The sequence below is a fragment of the Pterocles gutturalis genome, unplaced genomic scaffold (genome assembly GCF_000699245.1).
Source record: "Pterocles gutturalis isolate BGI_N339 unplaced genomic scaffold, ASM69924v1 scaffold17618, whole genome shotgun sequence".
Classification (NCBI taxonomy): domain Eukaryota; kingdom Metazoa; phylum Chordata; class Aves; order Pterocliformes; family Pteroclidae; genus Pterocles; species Pterocles gutturalis.
Window position 1 is genome coordinate 7,013 of NW_010118404.1, and position 15,828 is coordinate 22,840.

At 37.0% G+C, this 15,828-nt stretch overlaps 1 protein-coding gene across 1 annotated transcript in view; it reads right to left on the minus strand.

The window, feature by feature from the left end:
* GLMN (glomulin, FKBP associated protein) overlaps positions 1–14,349 on the minus strand; it is a 19,773-nt gene extending 5,424 nt beyond the window's left edge. The window contains exons 1-14 of the mRNA XM_010076192.1: positions 14,284–14,349; positions 13,657–13,782; positions 11,036–11,155; positions 10,156–10,264; positions 8,666–8,909; positions 8,070–8,169; positions 7,042–7,229; positions 6,491–6,544; positions 4,951–4,981; positions 4,508–4,597; positions 3,917–3,958; positions 3,762–3,835; positions 3,292–3,376; positions 850–959 (exon numbers count right to left, since the gene is read on the minus strand). Of these exons, the coding sequence (XP_010074494.1) occupies positions 850–959; positions 3,292–3,376; positions 3,762–3,835; positions 3,917–3,958; positions 4,508–4,597; positions 4,951–4,981; positions 6,491–6,544; positions 7,042–7,229; positions 8,070–8,169; positions 8,666–8,909; positions 10,156–10,264; positions 11,036–11,155; positions 13,657–13,782; positions 14,284–14,349 (1,439 nt within the window). The remainder of the gene's footprint in view (positions 1–849; positions 960–3,291; positions 3,377–3,761; positions 3,836–3,916; positions 3,959–4,507; positions 4,598–4,950; positions 4,982–6,490; positions 6,545–7,041; positions 7,230–8,069; positions 8,170–8,665; positions 8,910–10,155; positions 10,265–11,035; positions 11,156–13,656; positions 13,783–14,283) is intronic.
* Between the last annotated feature and the right edge of the window lie 1,479 nt (positions 14,350–15,828).

Here is a 15,828-nt window from a genome sequence, read left to right on the forward strand (position 1 = left end):
AACCTTATTACAGAATTTGTAATACACATCACCGGTGATCCAAAGTTGCTAAGAAACTAGTGTGACAGTTTTCTTTAGCACTGTATTTACTGTATTTTACTTTTGAGTGCTTTTAAAAAATATATTTTTTGCTTTTGTTTCACCATACTTATTATCAGAAGCTATTGCTTTTTCCAGAGAAACAGTACAATAGATCACACATTTGGGTGTTTAAATAGTTACGTGCCCATCTGGACAGTATCACCCTACTGACTTACAAGCCCAGCCTTTACTCACCATATAGGATGAGACTTGTCCTATACAGGAGGATTTTCAGACACATTTCCAGTTATTTATATATTACTTAATGCACGTATTTGCTGTTCAGGTGGCTCCCACTCACGTGATACTGGATTCCCAACAGCAATCTGTGAAACAGCCTCAAAAAGGCTGTGCACTATCAGTTGTATCTGATAACTGTTATTCTTCTAAGACAACATATCGCATTTCTTTTGTTCCTCCAATTGCTTCTGCAGAAAGCTGAAAAACCATACCGTCCTGAAGAAATAATGCTTTACCAATCAGTTCTGTAACTTGACATCTGAGGCCTCACATTGTCAGGGAACAGAGGAGGAATTCCTTTCATATTGTTAAAAATCAACGTAGTAGCATTGTGACATTCTTCTGTACATAGTTAACAGGCTGGTTGCAATAAGTGATCATGTCCATTTCTAGTTCCAAATATTTAAAATAACATTGATGCTGTCACCTCATTAATTACATGACAGCATCCCATTGCAGTAAGGTAGTCTGAAGTCTTTTTAAATTATTAAAGAAGGAGAAAAGCCTCTAACTGTGATTACAACTCACCTATCTGAGTTTTGCAGAAGATCTGTCTCAGCACCTTCTGGAAGCGAAAGGACCAAATCTAGAAGGGAGATCAGGTGATGTCCTGTAAACCAACTATTGTCACATGCCTTCTGAAAAAAATGACACAAATAGTTTAGCTGAATGAAAAATTTAAATCTTAACAATATCTTAAATAAATCTTAAATAATTTTACAACAATTTTGGGAAAACAAAAGAAAAAAATCAAACACTTGAAGAAATATTTTCTAATTACTATGTGATTGAAGTATACAAACTAGTCTTCTCATAATCCTCCCTACTTTGTCTCTCCACACCAAGCTGTTCTTTTCGGTTTCATCACAATAGATTCTCCACCTCTTCACCATACCACCAATATACTTAATTTTGTTTACATAAACTTAGCAAATTTTACTAGGCACTCTCTTTTTTTATACTGAGGTATGGAACAATTAGGTATCTTTAGCCAAGACTCTATAAATTTCATAATAGTAGTGTCACTTTTTTTTTTTTTAAGATGATCAGGTGTTTTATTTTTTCTTTGCATATTTCTAAACCCACAACCCCTAGCAATGCTTGCAAGTAAAGTACACCTTTACCTCTATGGTTCTTTGATGGATGAAGAACATGCAGTTACTTTCTTTTGAAAGAGGGAGGTGGGAGAGGCCAGGAGGGAGAATCATTTAAGCATAAGATGGCGAGTACTAGGTTTTGAAGTGGCAGAATGTAATTACTCTCATGCCCTCTGCATCACTCACAGACCACTCAATGTTTTCACAAAAATTCCCCTAAATTACAACAAATTATGAAGTGAGGAAAGACAAAACCACAAAAAACCACATCTCTCACTTGCTTAGTGGAAGTTTTTTAAAGCCCTGCAGCTAAGACCCCTGAAAATTCCCTCTTAGTGAGGATGGTTGAGCCTCCCTGCACTGCTGCTAACTTAAGGGTGTGCACATTATTCACAGAGTCATAGAATGGTTTGGGTTGGAAGGGACCTTAAAGATCATCTAGTTCCAACCACCCTGCCATGGGCAGGGACACCTCCCTCTAGACCAGGTTGCTCAAAGCCCCATGAGGTTCGCACAGGCCCGTCTCTCAAGAGCAAGCGAGCACGCTGTTCTCTGAAAGCTTCATGGCCTCGTCAAAAGGCTATTTTATGTCAGTGCAATGAAGCCGAGAGCATGGAGTTGTTGCAAAGATCCCATGTTGGCAAAGTCCTTATCTCAGGTAAAGTGGGGAAGGTTGGGGGAAGAGATCTCAAACACAGGACAAAAGCTAGACAAGAGAGGAAACTGGGACAAAGGCAGAAATGGATTGTAAGGAAAACTGAGATTAGATAAGGAGATGAGAAGGGTAACCGGTGTGTTAAGTCACATCAGATGAGGGTCCTAGACAGACCAAGACTATCTGGGCACAAAAACTAAGATGAAATGAATGGATAGCAATAGGAAATTTTTATCATTACGTCTCTAGCAGGATTCTTTGCAACAAACCTATAATGTTCAAATTAATATAATGGAACTTTAAAATTGTAGGTCTTTTTGACAGCCAGGGAACTCTACGCAGAAGAAATGTAGTAAGAGAATTCTGAAGCTGCATAGTCAAAAAATGAATTAGTAAGGAAATTTCAGAATATACTTTTACCTATTAAATTTTAGTGCAAACACCTTTTGGAACAGTTTGTACATTATCATCTTCTTCACCCTTGCCGATTCAATATACATGACAGACTATGATCTAATAAATAGTAATTCACTGTTTTCTAACATAATTATGCTAGCATAAAATATGCATAAATTTACTGTATTGTCCAGTTTGACAAAAGGCAGTATCCTTGAGAATTAAATTTGGTTTCAAAAAGGCTCTGACCAGTTTGGGAAGGAAAAAAAAAAAAAAGGAGAGGAAAAAAGAGTTAATCATTTATTTTTAATTAATTTGTCCAACTTCCTGGTATAAATGATCATAAAATATGAGATTTAAATGTCTTTGATCTAGCTCAACCCTTTGTAATGAACTTAACATTTGTGAAGCACTCATAATGCTGACTGTCATCATAAAAACCATGAAAAAACATGATTAATTCTGTCTGGACTGTAGCATTTAAATTAGATTCAAGAAATTAGGAACTGTGAGGATAAAACAAAATACTGAGTAGTTCCTCTTTAAGAAAGCAGCATGTATTTTCAAGGTAATAATAACTTATTAGCAAAATACAATAAGATTGTGCAATTAAAAATACATTTGTAAAATTATAATGTAAAAATACATATGCAGAAAAAAGCCAAATTAACAACTTTAATTATGCAATTTCCCAGTCTTATGTTTCTTTTCAAAGTGGATTTTTTAATGCATCACTCAAAGCTTAAGCTGTACACATTTTCTCAACATAATATTGATCGAATTTTGAGATGGCAACTTGTTTGTTAGTGGTAGTAGCCTCACCATTAACGATAAGTGAACCTGATCTTTTATATTTTTAATAATGTATCCTTCCACACCAGCATGGTTGCTTGTCTTCAGTAAACACCTTCAAAAAAAAAAAAAAAAAAGAAAGAGATTATATCTTCAAAGCTGCCTATATAGTTAGCTCAAAACTTAGATGACATTATGGACTTATTCACTAAGTGGGAGTTTTACCACAAAAAAGTGACTATGCAACCTTTAAACACTTACATAAGATGTAAGACATAAAGCTTACATAAGACAGCTGATTTTATGTGAGGCAACTGAAATTAATGATTTATTATCAATCAAAAATTATTAAATTGAAAGTGAAATGGATTACTAATTATTTATCCAAAAATTAACATTGTAAAATTAATGTGGTTTACTAGATAGAAGCTGTCAGAAATCATTGTGTAATATTGCAGCTTAATTGCATAGATACAATCTACAATAATTTGGATGCATACCTGAATAATGTATACTTTCCCTCTGCATCAAACTTGTCTATCAACAACTGCAAAATATTTAAACTCTTCTTTCTCTAAAGAAAAAAGATGTTATCAGATTAATTCTAATTAAATAAATTCTGCACTTAGCTGATTCTATAGGTCACACTACATACCAGCTGCTCTATGGGACAAAGCGTCATAACTTTCACCAAAACCTGCAGTTGAATAAATAAAACATAATTCCTCATTACATACAGATTACTACATTACATCACACTGACTAAAATCTCCTCAAGACATTAAAAAAACCCACCCAAACCCAAACACCACAACCCACAAAACCATATGCCTATGAGAAGATTCTCATCAGAGAAATTCACATCAGCTTCAGTGGTTGCAGTCCCAGGACTAATACACAAGAATACTAGTCTCATACTGTTGGGTCCAAATAAGAATTTAGTCAAGCAGTAGATTTGAAAAAAAGAGGCAAAAATGAGCAAGCATCATCTTTCAGGTAAGATCAGTGCTCACCTGCCTAAATGGCCTGTACATACATTAAGTATATCTTAAGTGTCACTGAAACTTCATGCCGTAGCAGGTAGAAAAGACAATAATTTATTTATAGCAAGACACTACAGGTTTCAATTTAAGGACACAAGTGTGTAAAGGTTCATTAGTATGTCCTCTCTCAAACAGCTAGAAGACAGCTAGGTATTATTTATAATCAAACTTAATAAAGACTTCTGTACATCGCTTCTTATTACCTGAGGTGTGTTAATAAAATCTCTGAATTCTAAATACTGATGGAGAAGGCTATTATCTTCCATTCTCAATAAACAGCTCTCAAACAGATCCTGCAGGTGGGGGAAAAAAAAGCTGCCAACATTTTGCACATGTATAAGACATTAACCTATATGCTTAACATTTCATGGCTAAAACCCTCTTCACTATAAATACTCATTCGCATATCCACAGTTCCTAGGAGCTACAAATGTAGGTGATAATGGTAGTTTAAAGATTTATGCATGTGTGTAAAGTTCAATAAATAAAAGTGTTTGTAAGACTGAAGAATAAGTCTCAATTAAGCCTCAAAATATTTCTGAAACTATTATCTGAACTATCATTTGTACATTTCTTAGAAAGGAAAACTAAAGTTTTACCATTACTTAAATTGGAAAAAATAAACATTCTAACACAGAAAACTTACAAGTCCTTTAGATAACATAGATTCTTCTGTTCTAGAAAAAAAGGAAACATTATCAAATTTAAGTTGTTAATTAAAAAGACACTGTTGATATTTCATAAGAAATACTAGAACAGAGATCAGAAAGAACTTGTCCCTCAAAAATTTGCTTTCTGTTTTCTAAATATAGTATCTTCATTATTCCTCTCAAAGATTTTTAGAATAAACTGGCTGATGAAAAGTTGAAAATTAGACTCCTCTCTTCAGGGTCAAAAATTACATTTTTTCCCCCAATATTTATAAATGCTCAAAAGCAGTATCTCGTATCTCACAGATATCATTACACTGATTAACAAAGAAACTTTAACAAAACTTTTCCCAGATGATTCCATTTGCATAGTTCTGCAAGCCTAAGAAAAACACAGCAGATCCTAAACTGAAGAGACCAGGAAGTTTTGTTTAAATTTTTCCAGGAAAGGATAAGCAGTCATAATAGGAAACTTCCCTTCTATAGCAGTGCTAGAAACTATTTGCTCAACACTGCTGCTTATAAAAGGTGAAATAATCACAATATAGAGAAAAGTCTGGTTTCCTTTAGAAAGCCTGACCTTTAATCAGATTGTGTACTGTATCAGAATACATTCACATAAATACTATCATGATAGTCTTCTCTAGTAGTTTCAGAATAAAGTTTCTAAAAATTATATCATAATACAAGCTCAAAACAATAAAGAAATGTTTCAGACAACTTTTTATACTTCTTAGTAAAATAAGCCATCTTGCCATTTTAACTCTCAGGTTTAAAAATGTCCTCTGAACTTATCTGACATATTCAAAATTTGATTCTATAAATTACTATTGTCCTGGTTTCAGCTGGAACAGAGTTAACTTTCTTCATAGTAGCTAGTAAGAGGCTATGTTTTGAGTTTGTGCTTAGGAGAAGGCTGATAACGTACTGATGTTTATAGTTGCTGCCAGGACAATCAAGGACTTTAAATCTTCTCTACTGTGCCAGCGTCTGCAGGTGCAGGAGAAGCTGGGAGGGAGCACAGCCCCAATTACTAGCCTAGGATTCCACTTTAGGTTTAGGATTGAGACTCAAATTGGCCATATCATGCATGTTGTGCCCAGTATATAGATGAGGATCTGTCTGGAAGTGCTCTCTCTTGTTCTGGTTTACCTCCGCCTCTTGGACACTTGGGCTCTTATCTCCATTCCGGGATTGCAGCTTCAGGACTCTTCCTGGTCCAGGATTGTTGGCCAGGAGCAGGCTGAGCCTTGGTCATTGAATTGTGAGCAGTATCACTGTGTATCACTTATTTGTGTATACTACCACTATTATAATAATATTATTTACAATATTATTGTAGTTTATTTATTAAATTGTTCTTATCTCAACCCACAAGTCTCTTTTCCCTTCATCTCTTTAATTCTCTCCCCCACCCCGGGAGGGGTGAGGGTGAGCGAGTAGTGTTGTACTGTTTTGCTGCCAGACAGAGTAAAACTACAACAACTCTAAAACATCACACTCACTACGTAGAACTCCAAATACCATAAATCCTACCTTATCAGTAGCACTTCAATATGCATCATATTGCACTGCAGAAGATATGATGGACTAAAAGAGAAAAATTAGGTTTACCTTAAACTGCATGAGCCATATGCATTTTCATATAGTTAATGTATTTGACAAGATTAGCCTTTTTTGGAAAAAAAAATAAAAATATCTTTATGAAATTAATAATTTTGAAATAGACACAAAATAGTAAGTCAAACTGCTGTTAATAACTCTTATGTGGAAACTGTCTATAAATATGCAATTGAAAATTCAATACATGTTAATTTTCAGCATGTGACTAATCCTACCAGTCTCTTTAAAAAAGGACAGCTCATCTAAAAGGAAACTGTAATAGAGTAATCTGCAGGACTGCACTATGTTCTTATGTATATAATAGAAGCTCCTTAACGTATAAATGCAAAAAGGGTTGACATAAAACTAACAGTAGTAAAATACACAGTTTTAATTCCTAACTATTCACAAATAGGAAGTTTTCTTCTGCTCAAAGAGAATCTTCAAAGTACAGACTTAGGATAAGTAAAGAACATAGTTCTTACCTAAATACCATTGGAAGGCAATCAATACCAAAATGCTGAACAAATATCAGGTATGAGAGACATGCCAAGGAATCTGCAGAATTATTTCGCTCTATGTCTGCAAACTCCTGATTCTCCCACTGTGGCCTTTTGTCTTTACGATGTAAAAACACTAATGGTATCAGTTCTCTTATATCCCACAAAATACCCTAAAAAAAGAAAGATAGATTGGATACAGTTGCCTTTAAAAGACCTGTATACCAATGAAGTTTCAAAACTTTAACTGTATTTACAGTAAATTCTCTTACATAGCACATGTATAAATTAATATAAATGTTTTGTATTTATGATACATACACATGCACAAAAAAGACCCTGCAGAAAAGATAACTGCTGCTAGAAGAATGTTACTGAGATAGCAAAGTCAAGCACTCAAAAGTTAGTAAAAGACAAAATAAAGTGACCCTGCAAAACCCTAGTTTGGCTCCCTTATCTACAATGCTATGAATAACGATAGCTTAATGATCACATTATGCTGCAGGACCCCCGCGTTTTTCGGATCACAGAATGCTGGTTTCTTTTCTGCTCACTAATCAATATGCAACACCATGTTTATCTGCTAAAGGCAAGCTCTGGTTTAACATTAGAATCACTCTGTATGGCCTTTCTATCCAGTGATGCACAACACAATGACACCCGGCTACTTCTCAAATACATAATACTGTAGCAAAGATGATCCTTTAGATATTCTAATAAATTCATACATCACCAAGAAAAAGAAGCAGTTAAAGCAAACTAGCAGCTGCTGATTCAGAGAGCAGTTCAAACTGGCTTATGAGGAACAGAACTGTCTCTACAAGATTTGTAATTTCCAGAGATGGGACCTGGAACTGTTCCAGACCTTCGTCTACCTGCATTATCTTACAAGACCCAATAAGTCATCCCACTACCAATAAAGGAAGCAAAATGAGCTGTAGAACAAATTATAGCTAATTCTGAACTTGACCACTGGTTCTGCAAACACTGGAGTTAATTTTGACTGCACTTACTATAATTTCAGTTGCAAAATGCCGAAAGGGATGTTCTTCAATGCCTTCAAGTTGCTCAAGCTGAGCTGTCAATAATGGGTACTTCAGGCTTTTCATACAGCTGAAACAAAAAGCGGTGAAACTAAATCACCAATAAGGTCAAAAATACAGACTATAATAGCGTAATTGATGACCAAATCTATACTCATATTAGCTGGTGCTCTTCCTGATATTCCAAGGAGAATTAAAAGAAAACCCAACATCTCCTGTAGAAGCATTCCTTAGACTTCACCTCCAGAATATGGTTATCCTCACTGTTGTAAATTTGAGAAGCAGAACATCAAAACAGCTTCACAGCACAGACCCTAATATTTCTTTACCATTTCCCCATACTAAAAAAAAAAACAAACACAAAAATTTTTACCTTTTTTCTCTCCCTTCATAAATACGTAAGGCATATTTAGGGATTTTCCTTTTTTGAAATACCACATCAGTTAATATAAATTGGCAGCATTATAAAACACTAATAAGATGAGTTATTTACTGCCTATGCAAAAATGCTTACTGTTCATTTTGTTAAGTCATAGGAATATATTACACTAACATAAAAGGCTCACAATTTTAATAATTCTTCTTTCAGCTCCATGTCATTGTATTCTGATGACTCTTCCATGTTTTTAACTTCCTTCACAAAAGGCTTAACAAAGTCCACCACTGCATTGCAACATTGACAGAGACCAAGTTTATCTTCTTCTATTTGTTCTTTTGTATAAGGTACAGGTAAGGGAGTAAGCTGGTTCATAATCATGGCCAAAGATAAACCAACTGAGTAGGCCTTCTTGTTCTGAAGTTTCAAAAGCACTGGGGAAAGGAAGACAGAGAGAGAGAGAGAGAGATAGAACATTTTGAGACATTAAGGTATTACTTAGTAGAGGAAAAGAAAACATGAAGAAAAATAACATGACTACATAAGAAAGCCTTTAGTTTCAGGGAAGGAGGCACTGATACCTGAAATCACATGAGCAAATCCAGCAAGACTAAACATCAGCAGCTAGTTTAACATGCTGTAGTTAAGATGCCCATATATTTCAGAATGACAAATATTAAGGCAGTCTTGCATTTCAACACATTCTTTGTTTCTCTGTAGCACTGTGATGAGAACTGAAAAAAATCTGTCCTTCTAGAACTAGTCTAAGTGAAATAATATTCATTTATCTGACCTGGAAAATGGATTTATTCTTGCTTTATTGCTTGACTCCTTCTGTGCTTGGCAAAACCAGAGGCAATGGCCCAACCTTTCTGCTGAGATCTGACTCTACATGAAGCAGCTCAGAACTGTTCTATCCTCCATGGTAGAACCAACAGAGGGGCTCCCAGACTGAGGAAGCAGCACAGGTGGCTCTCCACTTAAACTGCAGCCAGTGCAGGCTGACTGCAGATTGGCTAGCCAAAAAACCACATACTTATAATTACCAAAATGCTTCTCTTGTTAAATTCTAACATAATTCAGTAACAGATCTCAGAGACTCCTACAGTCAGACTTAAAACTTGATACAAGACACTTGATTTCATCTCACATATCAAAACAGAAACTACTACTTGCTACCTACTTACTGGCTGTCCAAAACCAAAATTTTTAGTTTTCTTTAGTCTTCTGTAATCCAGAAGAATGCTTCCCCTCACTGATCAAATATTTCAACCTGCTTCAATCTAAAATACAAGTTCTGTACTATGAAACTATGGAATTGTACATTTTAAAAATTAAATAATGAAGAATTACACAAATCCATGTAATTCTCTATTTCTGTAACCGTATGAATGGTTTACACCTCGAAATATAACTGTCAAAAGACCATTCTTGTAAATGATCAGAAATAGCTGAATATTGCTTTTTCAACTGATGCTATTAATCTCATCTAAAACTTTTTCTAACAGGCCAACATAAACATGAAAATTAAGCCCCATGTTATTCTGCAGAAATGTAATAGACTGTAAAGCCTGTCAGGACAGACATATTCTGAAACTATTCCAGCAAAGACTAAACTAATTTGATAAATAAATGAGAAAATAATTTAATTCAGAAATCACATGAAAAAGTACATCTTACCTGTCTGCAAAGGCTGAAGCAATAACATGACAGTTTGGCACACTTGCTCTCCAGAAGTCTGCTCAATCTGCTCAAGTAAACCCAGAAAAAGTTCCTTCGGATTGCATAGCTGCAGGACAGGTACAATGCATATTTTTTAATCACCAGGGTCATAAGCTAAAAAATTCATTACAAGCAGACTTCAATACAGAAGTTCCTGAACATCAAGAAAGCAGATCTGAACATCCAAGACAACCTTTAAGAAAACCAACATGAAACAGTAAGTACTTCCCTACAATTAACATCTTCTGTATGTTTGTGTACACTTTCATATAAACTGAAAACATATCATAATAAATAATGACACTAAACGTGATTTTTAAGGTCTATAAAAAACTCACAGTGCCTTAGCAAATTATTCCTTAGGAGTAGGGAGAAAAGAAAAATTTGTGTGAATTTAACTCAAGCTAGAGTTTGCAAGTTGTTTTTTAAGTACATGAATGAAAGGGAACTACTTCTCTACAGATTAGAACTTTTTTCCCCTACTACTCCATCAGAATCAGTCATGTACTCATGGTCACACTGTATCTGCAGTAGACAAGAGGCAGTATTGCTGTGGCTTGACAAGTTCTATTTGCCTTTTTCTTCTGGGTAATACTATGTCTCTTTGCTTTGCTCAGTTACTAATTTCACAAGATTTTGAAGAGGTCAGTTATCTCTGAGAACATTAAGCCTATGTCTACTTCAGATGAAACTGGCCCAGGAATTTAAAAGTTATGAGAAATGGACAGAAGAACCCATGAGTATTCATGCTTTGTTTTCTTTGGAAATCACAGGGAAAATTAGGACCTCTACCTTCCCTACAATTGTTGTATTACAACCATATATTTCAAAAACATACCTGTGCCAACTGATCTAGTATCTTCAGGCAGTGTTCTCGCTTATCATCTTCCTGTTTATACATAAAAATACATCTAACAAGAGGAGAGATGAGATTCCAACCCATATTCTTGACGATAACCTAAAAATCAGATTTTCAGAGAATAAACCAAAACTGGGCATCTAAACCCAGAATGATTGTATACATGAAGGCCAAAAAAAAGAAAATTGATCAATGTCCTGGTTGGAAGCAACACCATAATAATGTCATTGAAAATTTAACATCTGTTACCATAAAATTCTGTACTTGACATTCTCTCCCCATACCTATAAACACAGCTGCATATTTCCTATAGTTTTCTTCAATGTATGAATTCTAACATGTCAATATATATTTCTAAGAATTTACATGACAATACATTTAAAACAAGACCGAGTAGGGAAGTTTTGCTGAAAGAAAGAACGCTTAGACAAATTATATTTAACCTGAAGGGATCAAGAACTTCAGTTCTTACTTTAAACTCACAAAACTCAAAACCAGACTGTGACCTCCATGTAACATTGCCAAAACATTCCATCCTTCACTTTCTTTCTGAACTTCTTATTTATCTGTGTACAATTTAGTATATTCTCCCAGCACCCCAAGGTGCCTACAGACATTTAGCATCTCCTACACTAGTATCACCCGAGTTGGCTCTTCCAGTTGTGGACAATATTATATCCATCTGTGGTGGGCTGACCTGAGACAACCACCAAGCACCCACCAGCTGGTTGCTTGTTCTCGTTCCCCAGTGTGATCAGGAAGAGAATTAGAAAAGCAAAACAGAGAACAACTCATAGGTCAAGATAAGGACAATTTAATAACTGAAGGACAAAAACAGAGGGGGGAACAACGCTAACCAACTCCCATCAGCAGACCAATGCCCAGCCAGTCTCCAAGCAACAGCTACTTTGGAATTAGTCCCCATCCCCATGTGTTCTTATTGCTGAGCATTAAGTTATATGTATGGAGTACCTCTTTCATCAGTCCAAGTCAGCTGTCCTACCTGTGTCCTCTCCCAACTTCCCTGCTTATTGAAGGGGCAGAGCAAGAAATGGAGAAGGTCTTGACACTGTGCAAGCACTGATCAGCAGTAGCTGAATGTGGTGGGTTGACCCTGCCTGGACACCAGGTGCCCTCCAAAGCTGCTCTATCACTCCCCCTCCTCAGCTGGACAGGGGAGAGAAAATATAACAAAAGGGTAAAGATAAGGACAAGCAGCAATCATTCAGCAATTACCATCATGGGGAACACAGACCTGACTTGGGGAAGTTAGTTTAATTCATTACCAAACAAATAAGAGCAGGATAATGAGAAAAAAAATTGTAAAAATCCACCCTTCTAAACAGGCTTAACTTCACTTCCGATTTTCTCTACCTCCTCACCCCAGCAGCACAGGGGGACAGGGAATGTGGGCTGCGGTCAGTTCATCACATATTGTTGCTGCTGCTCCTTCCACTCCACAGGGAGGACTCCTCACACTCTTCCCCTGCTCCAGGGTTGGGTCCTTCCCATGGGAAACAGTCCTCCACGAACTTCTCCAATGTGAATCCTTTCCACAGGCTGCAGTTCCCTTCCACGGGGTGCAGTCCTTCAAGAACAGACTACCCCAGCATGAGTCCCTTCTGCGGGGTCACAAGTCCTGACAGCAAATCTGCTCCTCTCTCCATGGGTCCACAGGTCCTGCCAGCAGCCTGTTCCTGCACAGGCTTCCCACAGGGTCACAGTCTCCTTCAGGCACATCCACCTGCCCTGGCGTGAGGTCCTCCCTGGGCTGCAGGTATATTTCTGCTCCATCGTTACCTCCATTGCTGCAGGGGCACAGCTGCCTCACCATGGTCTTCACCACAGGCTGCAGGGGAATCTCTGCTCTGGCCTGAAGCACCTTCTCTCTCCCTCCTTCTTCACTGACCTTGGTGTCTGCAGAGTTGTTTCTCTGACATATTTTCACTCCTCTCTCTGGCTGCAATTGCTGTTACATAGGGTTTTTTTCCACCCTTCTTAAAATATGTTATCCCAGAGGTGTTACCACCATCATCAATTGGCTCGGCCTTGGCCAGCAGCAAGTCCATCTTGGAGCCAGCTGGCATTGGCTCTGTCAGACATAGGGGAAGCTTCCAGCAGCTTCTTTCTCACAGAAGCCACCCCTATAGCCCTCCTGCTAACAAAACCTTGCCACGCAAACCCAATACACTTCAACACTGGTCTGTTATCAACACTGTTTTAGTTACAAATTTAAAACACAGCACCATACAGGCTGCCATGAAGAAAATCAACTCCATGCCAGCCAGACCCAGTGCACCATCTGAAATTCTGTCCTGCAAAAGAGGGACACTGTCACTTTCTTTATGCTTTTGTCCTCTCTTTTCGCTTTAACTCACTGAAATACAGTTATTAATGGTTTTGTTAAGATTATCATGAGTTGGTTTCTGTGAGCTACACCTGAAGTTACACAAGAATATGTATTGAACACAGAGCAACTTATTAACTACTCATATGTACAGCCTTAATTCACAGTGAAAGTGGCTTTTCTTTTTTAATAAGCAGTTTTATCTATTTAACTGTTAGTGCACAATTAATACACAGTGCAAACTTAAACTCACCTTATTCTTCTGATTTTGAATCACTTCTAGTAACTGAGCTGCATACCCATCTTCTAAACATTTCTGACCTGCTACCTGAAACCGATTAAAATCTTCTCCTTTGAAATCAGCTTCTTCCAGAATTTGCTAAAAAGAAAAATATGCCTGTTTAACTCCACACTTATAAAAAGCAAATAAAAAATAAGAAAATCTAAGCTTTAATTTCAAAATTAAATGTAGTGTCATTGTAACTTATTTTTTCTTATATAACATCTTTCACATACTGAAAAAGCTACCAAGAGCTACTACAGAAAACAAAGCAGTATTTCAATAGCACTACCTAAGCCTAGACTGCAGCATGTTGTTTGGAAGATGTATTTTCTACAGCCTGATAGCGCTTTGTTCCTTCAGACAGGTACTGCTGAGTACAAGAACACTTCTTTCTCCAAGAAGCAGACATTAACAAGCACCTTGGGATAAGCACCGCAGATAAGTCAATGAAACATGGAGGCTGAACTTAGCTGCCCAATGAGGAGTTCTGCTGACAACTGTCTTGTGTTTTGGGGTCATTTTGGTTTTAACTATAATATATGAAGAGAAGTGCGCCCTACTTACACTTGTTACTTTTATGGAAAGAAAACCACTTACACATCTTTGTATTATGGCCTGCAGTTCATCAACCGCCATGATAGTTTGACTTTGTTCTTCTGGCATTGAAAACTATTATAAATTAAAAAGTACAGTATTAAAACACAGGAAATAAAATGAAGACTGAAAAATAATCACATTATCAAAAAAAATGCCAACAGAGGAGTGAGAACAACCTAAATAAAGAGACATGATGAAAATCACATGATAAAAAAAAAAACCCAGCAAAATGCATTTTTAAGAAGTGTACATTGTTACCCTACTCCCCACACAAGCAGAAGACAGTATTACAGACAGGAAACAACCTGCATTCTATGTACAGAGAAGCAATTTTTCAGGTAGTATCAGGGTCATCTGAAGAAGTTAAGAGGCCTCAGCTACTACTTGGGCACATACATTGAAAACTGCTGCTAATACAGAGCAAGTCTGGGCTCACCGCATACCAAGCGCAGATACTCACGATAAACTACGTTACCTGTGACCATCCTCTCTAGAGGAGCTCCTGCTCAGTCGTCCTGACTGGAACACCCTGACCTGGTGCTCAGCTGATCCAACCACCATGCCCATTTAGATCAACAGCCCACTCAGGATTACAGAAGCAACATCATTTATTTCTTTCTAGCGTCTAGGCTGGGCTAGTTCAGTCACCTTTTACCTCTAGATACTATAATTTAAAACTTTCTTGCTAAAAACAATTAAGTTAAACATTTGAGTAATGTTAAGAATATACAAAGTTTTACATAGTCAGGATCATGGATTACAAATAAAACCAAGCTTGCTTATCCCACGTGATAGATCAGCAGCAGTCACAATCTTTATAGTTTCAAGTAATTCCACGTGCCTAAACCTGGTTAAATTATCACAAGGAGCATCAATTACCTCTACACCTGGATAATTAGCTAACTATTCATCAAAACACCCAAGTTCCATGTTTATACAGACATTTCAATGCAACATCCTCCTTCCTTCCTCTGATGTTTGACCTCACACAGTATCTAGATAACTGAGCTACCTGGATATTTACAAAATAACAGGCAACTTGCAAAAGCTTAAAAAGTATCTGTGCATGAATTTGATTATTCAAAACTCACTTTCTATTCTCAAAGGCCTATTTTAATACTTTTATGTCACTGCAATCTAGCCATGTCTCCAGCCTGTCATTTTAATTTGGCCATTATCAGACACTTTATTACCACACGTTGTATTACTTGAGCTCTTAATTTCACAGGATTTTACTAATCCTCCCAAAACAATTTAAATACACTTCTGAACTCTTAATATTCCTGTATTTTCAGCCCCCAGTAACTCTACAGCTCCGAAGCGTGCCCCGAGCACCCCCCGGGCTGTTCCGGGATTACCGGCTCAGATCGCAGGCGGCCTCAATACTTAACCCAGTTTCTAATTAAATCTTTTCAGAGGTTTCAGCGGTAAGTAGACAACAGGCAGCCCAGCACAAAGAGGCTGCCACCGTGAGCCTTTAACACACGGCGGAACTGAAAGCTCACGGGATCGACCGCCCGCCCGCCCCTCACCTCAGCGGCCGCC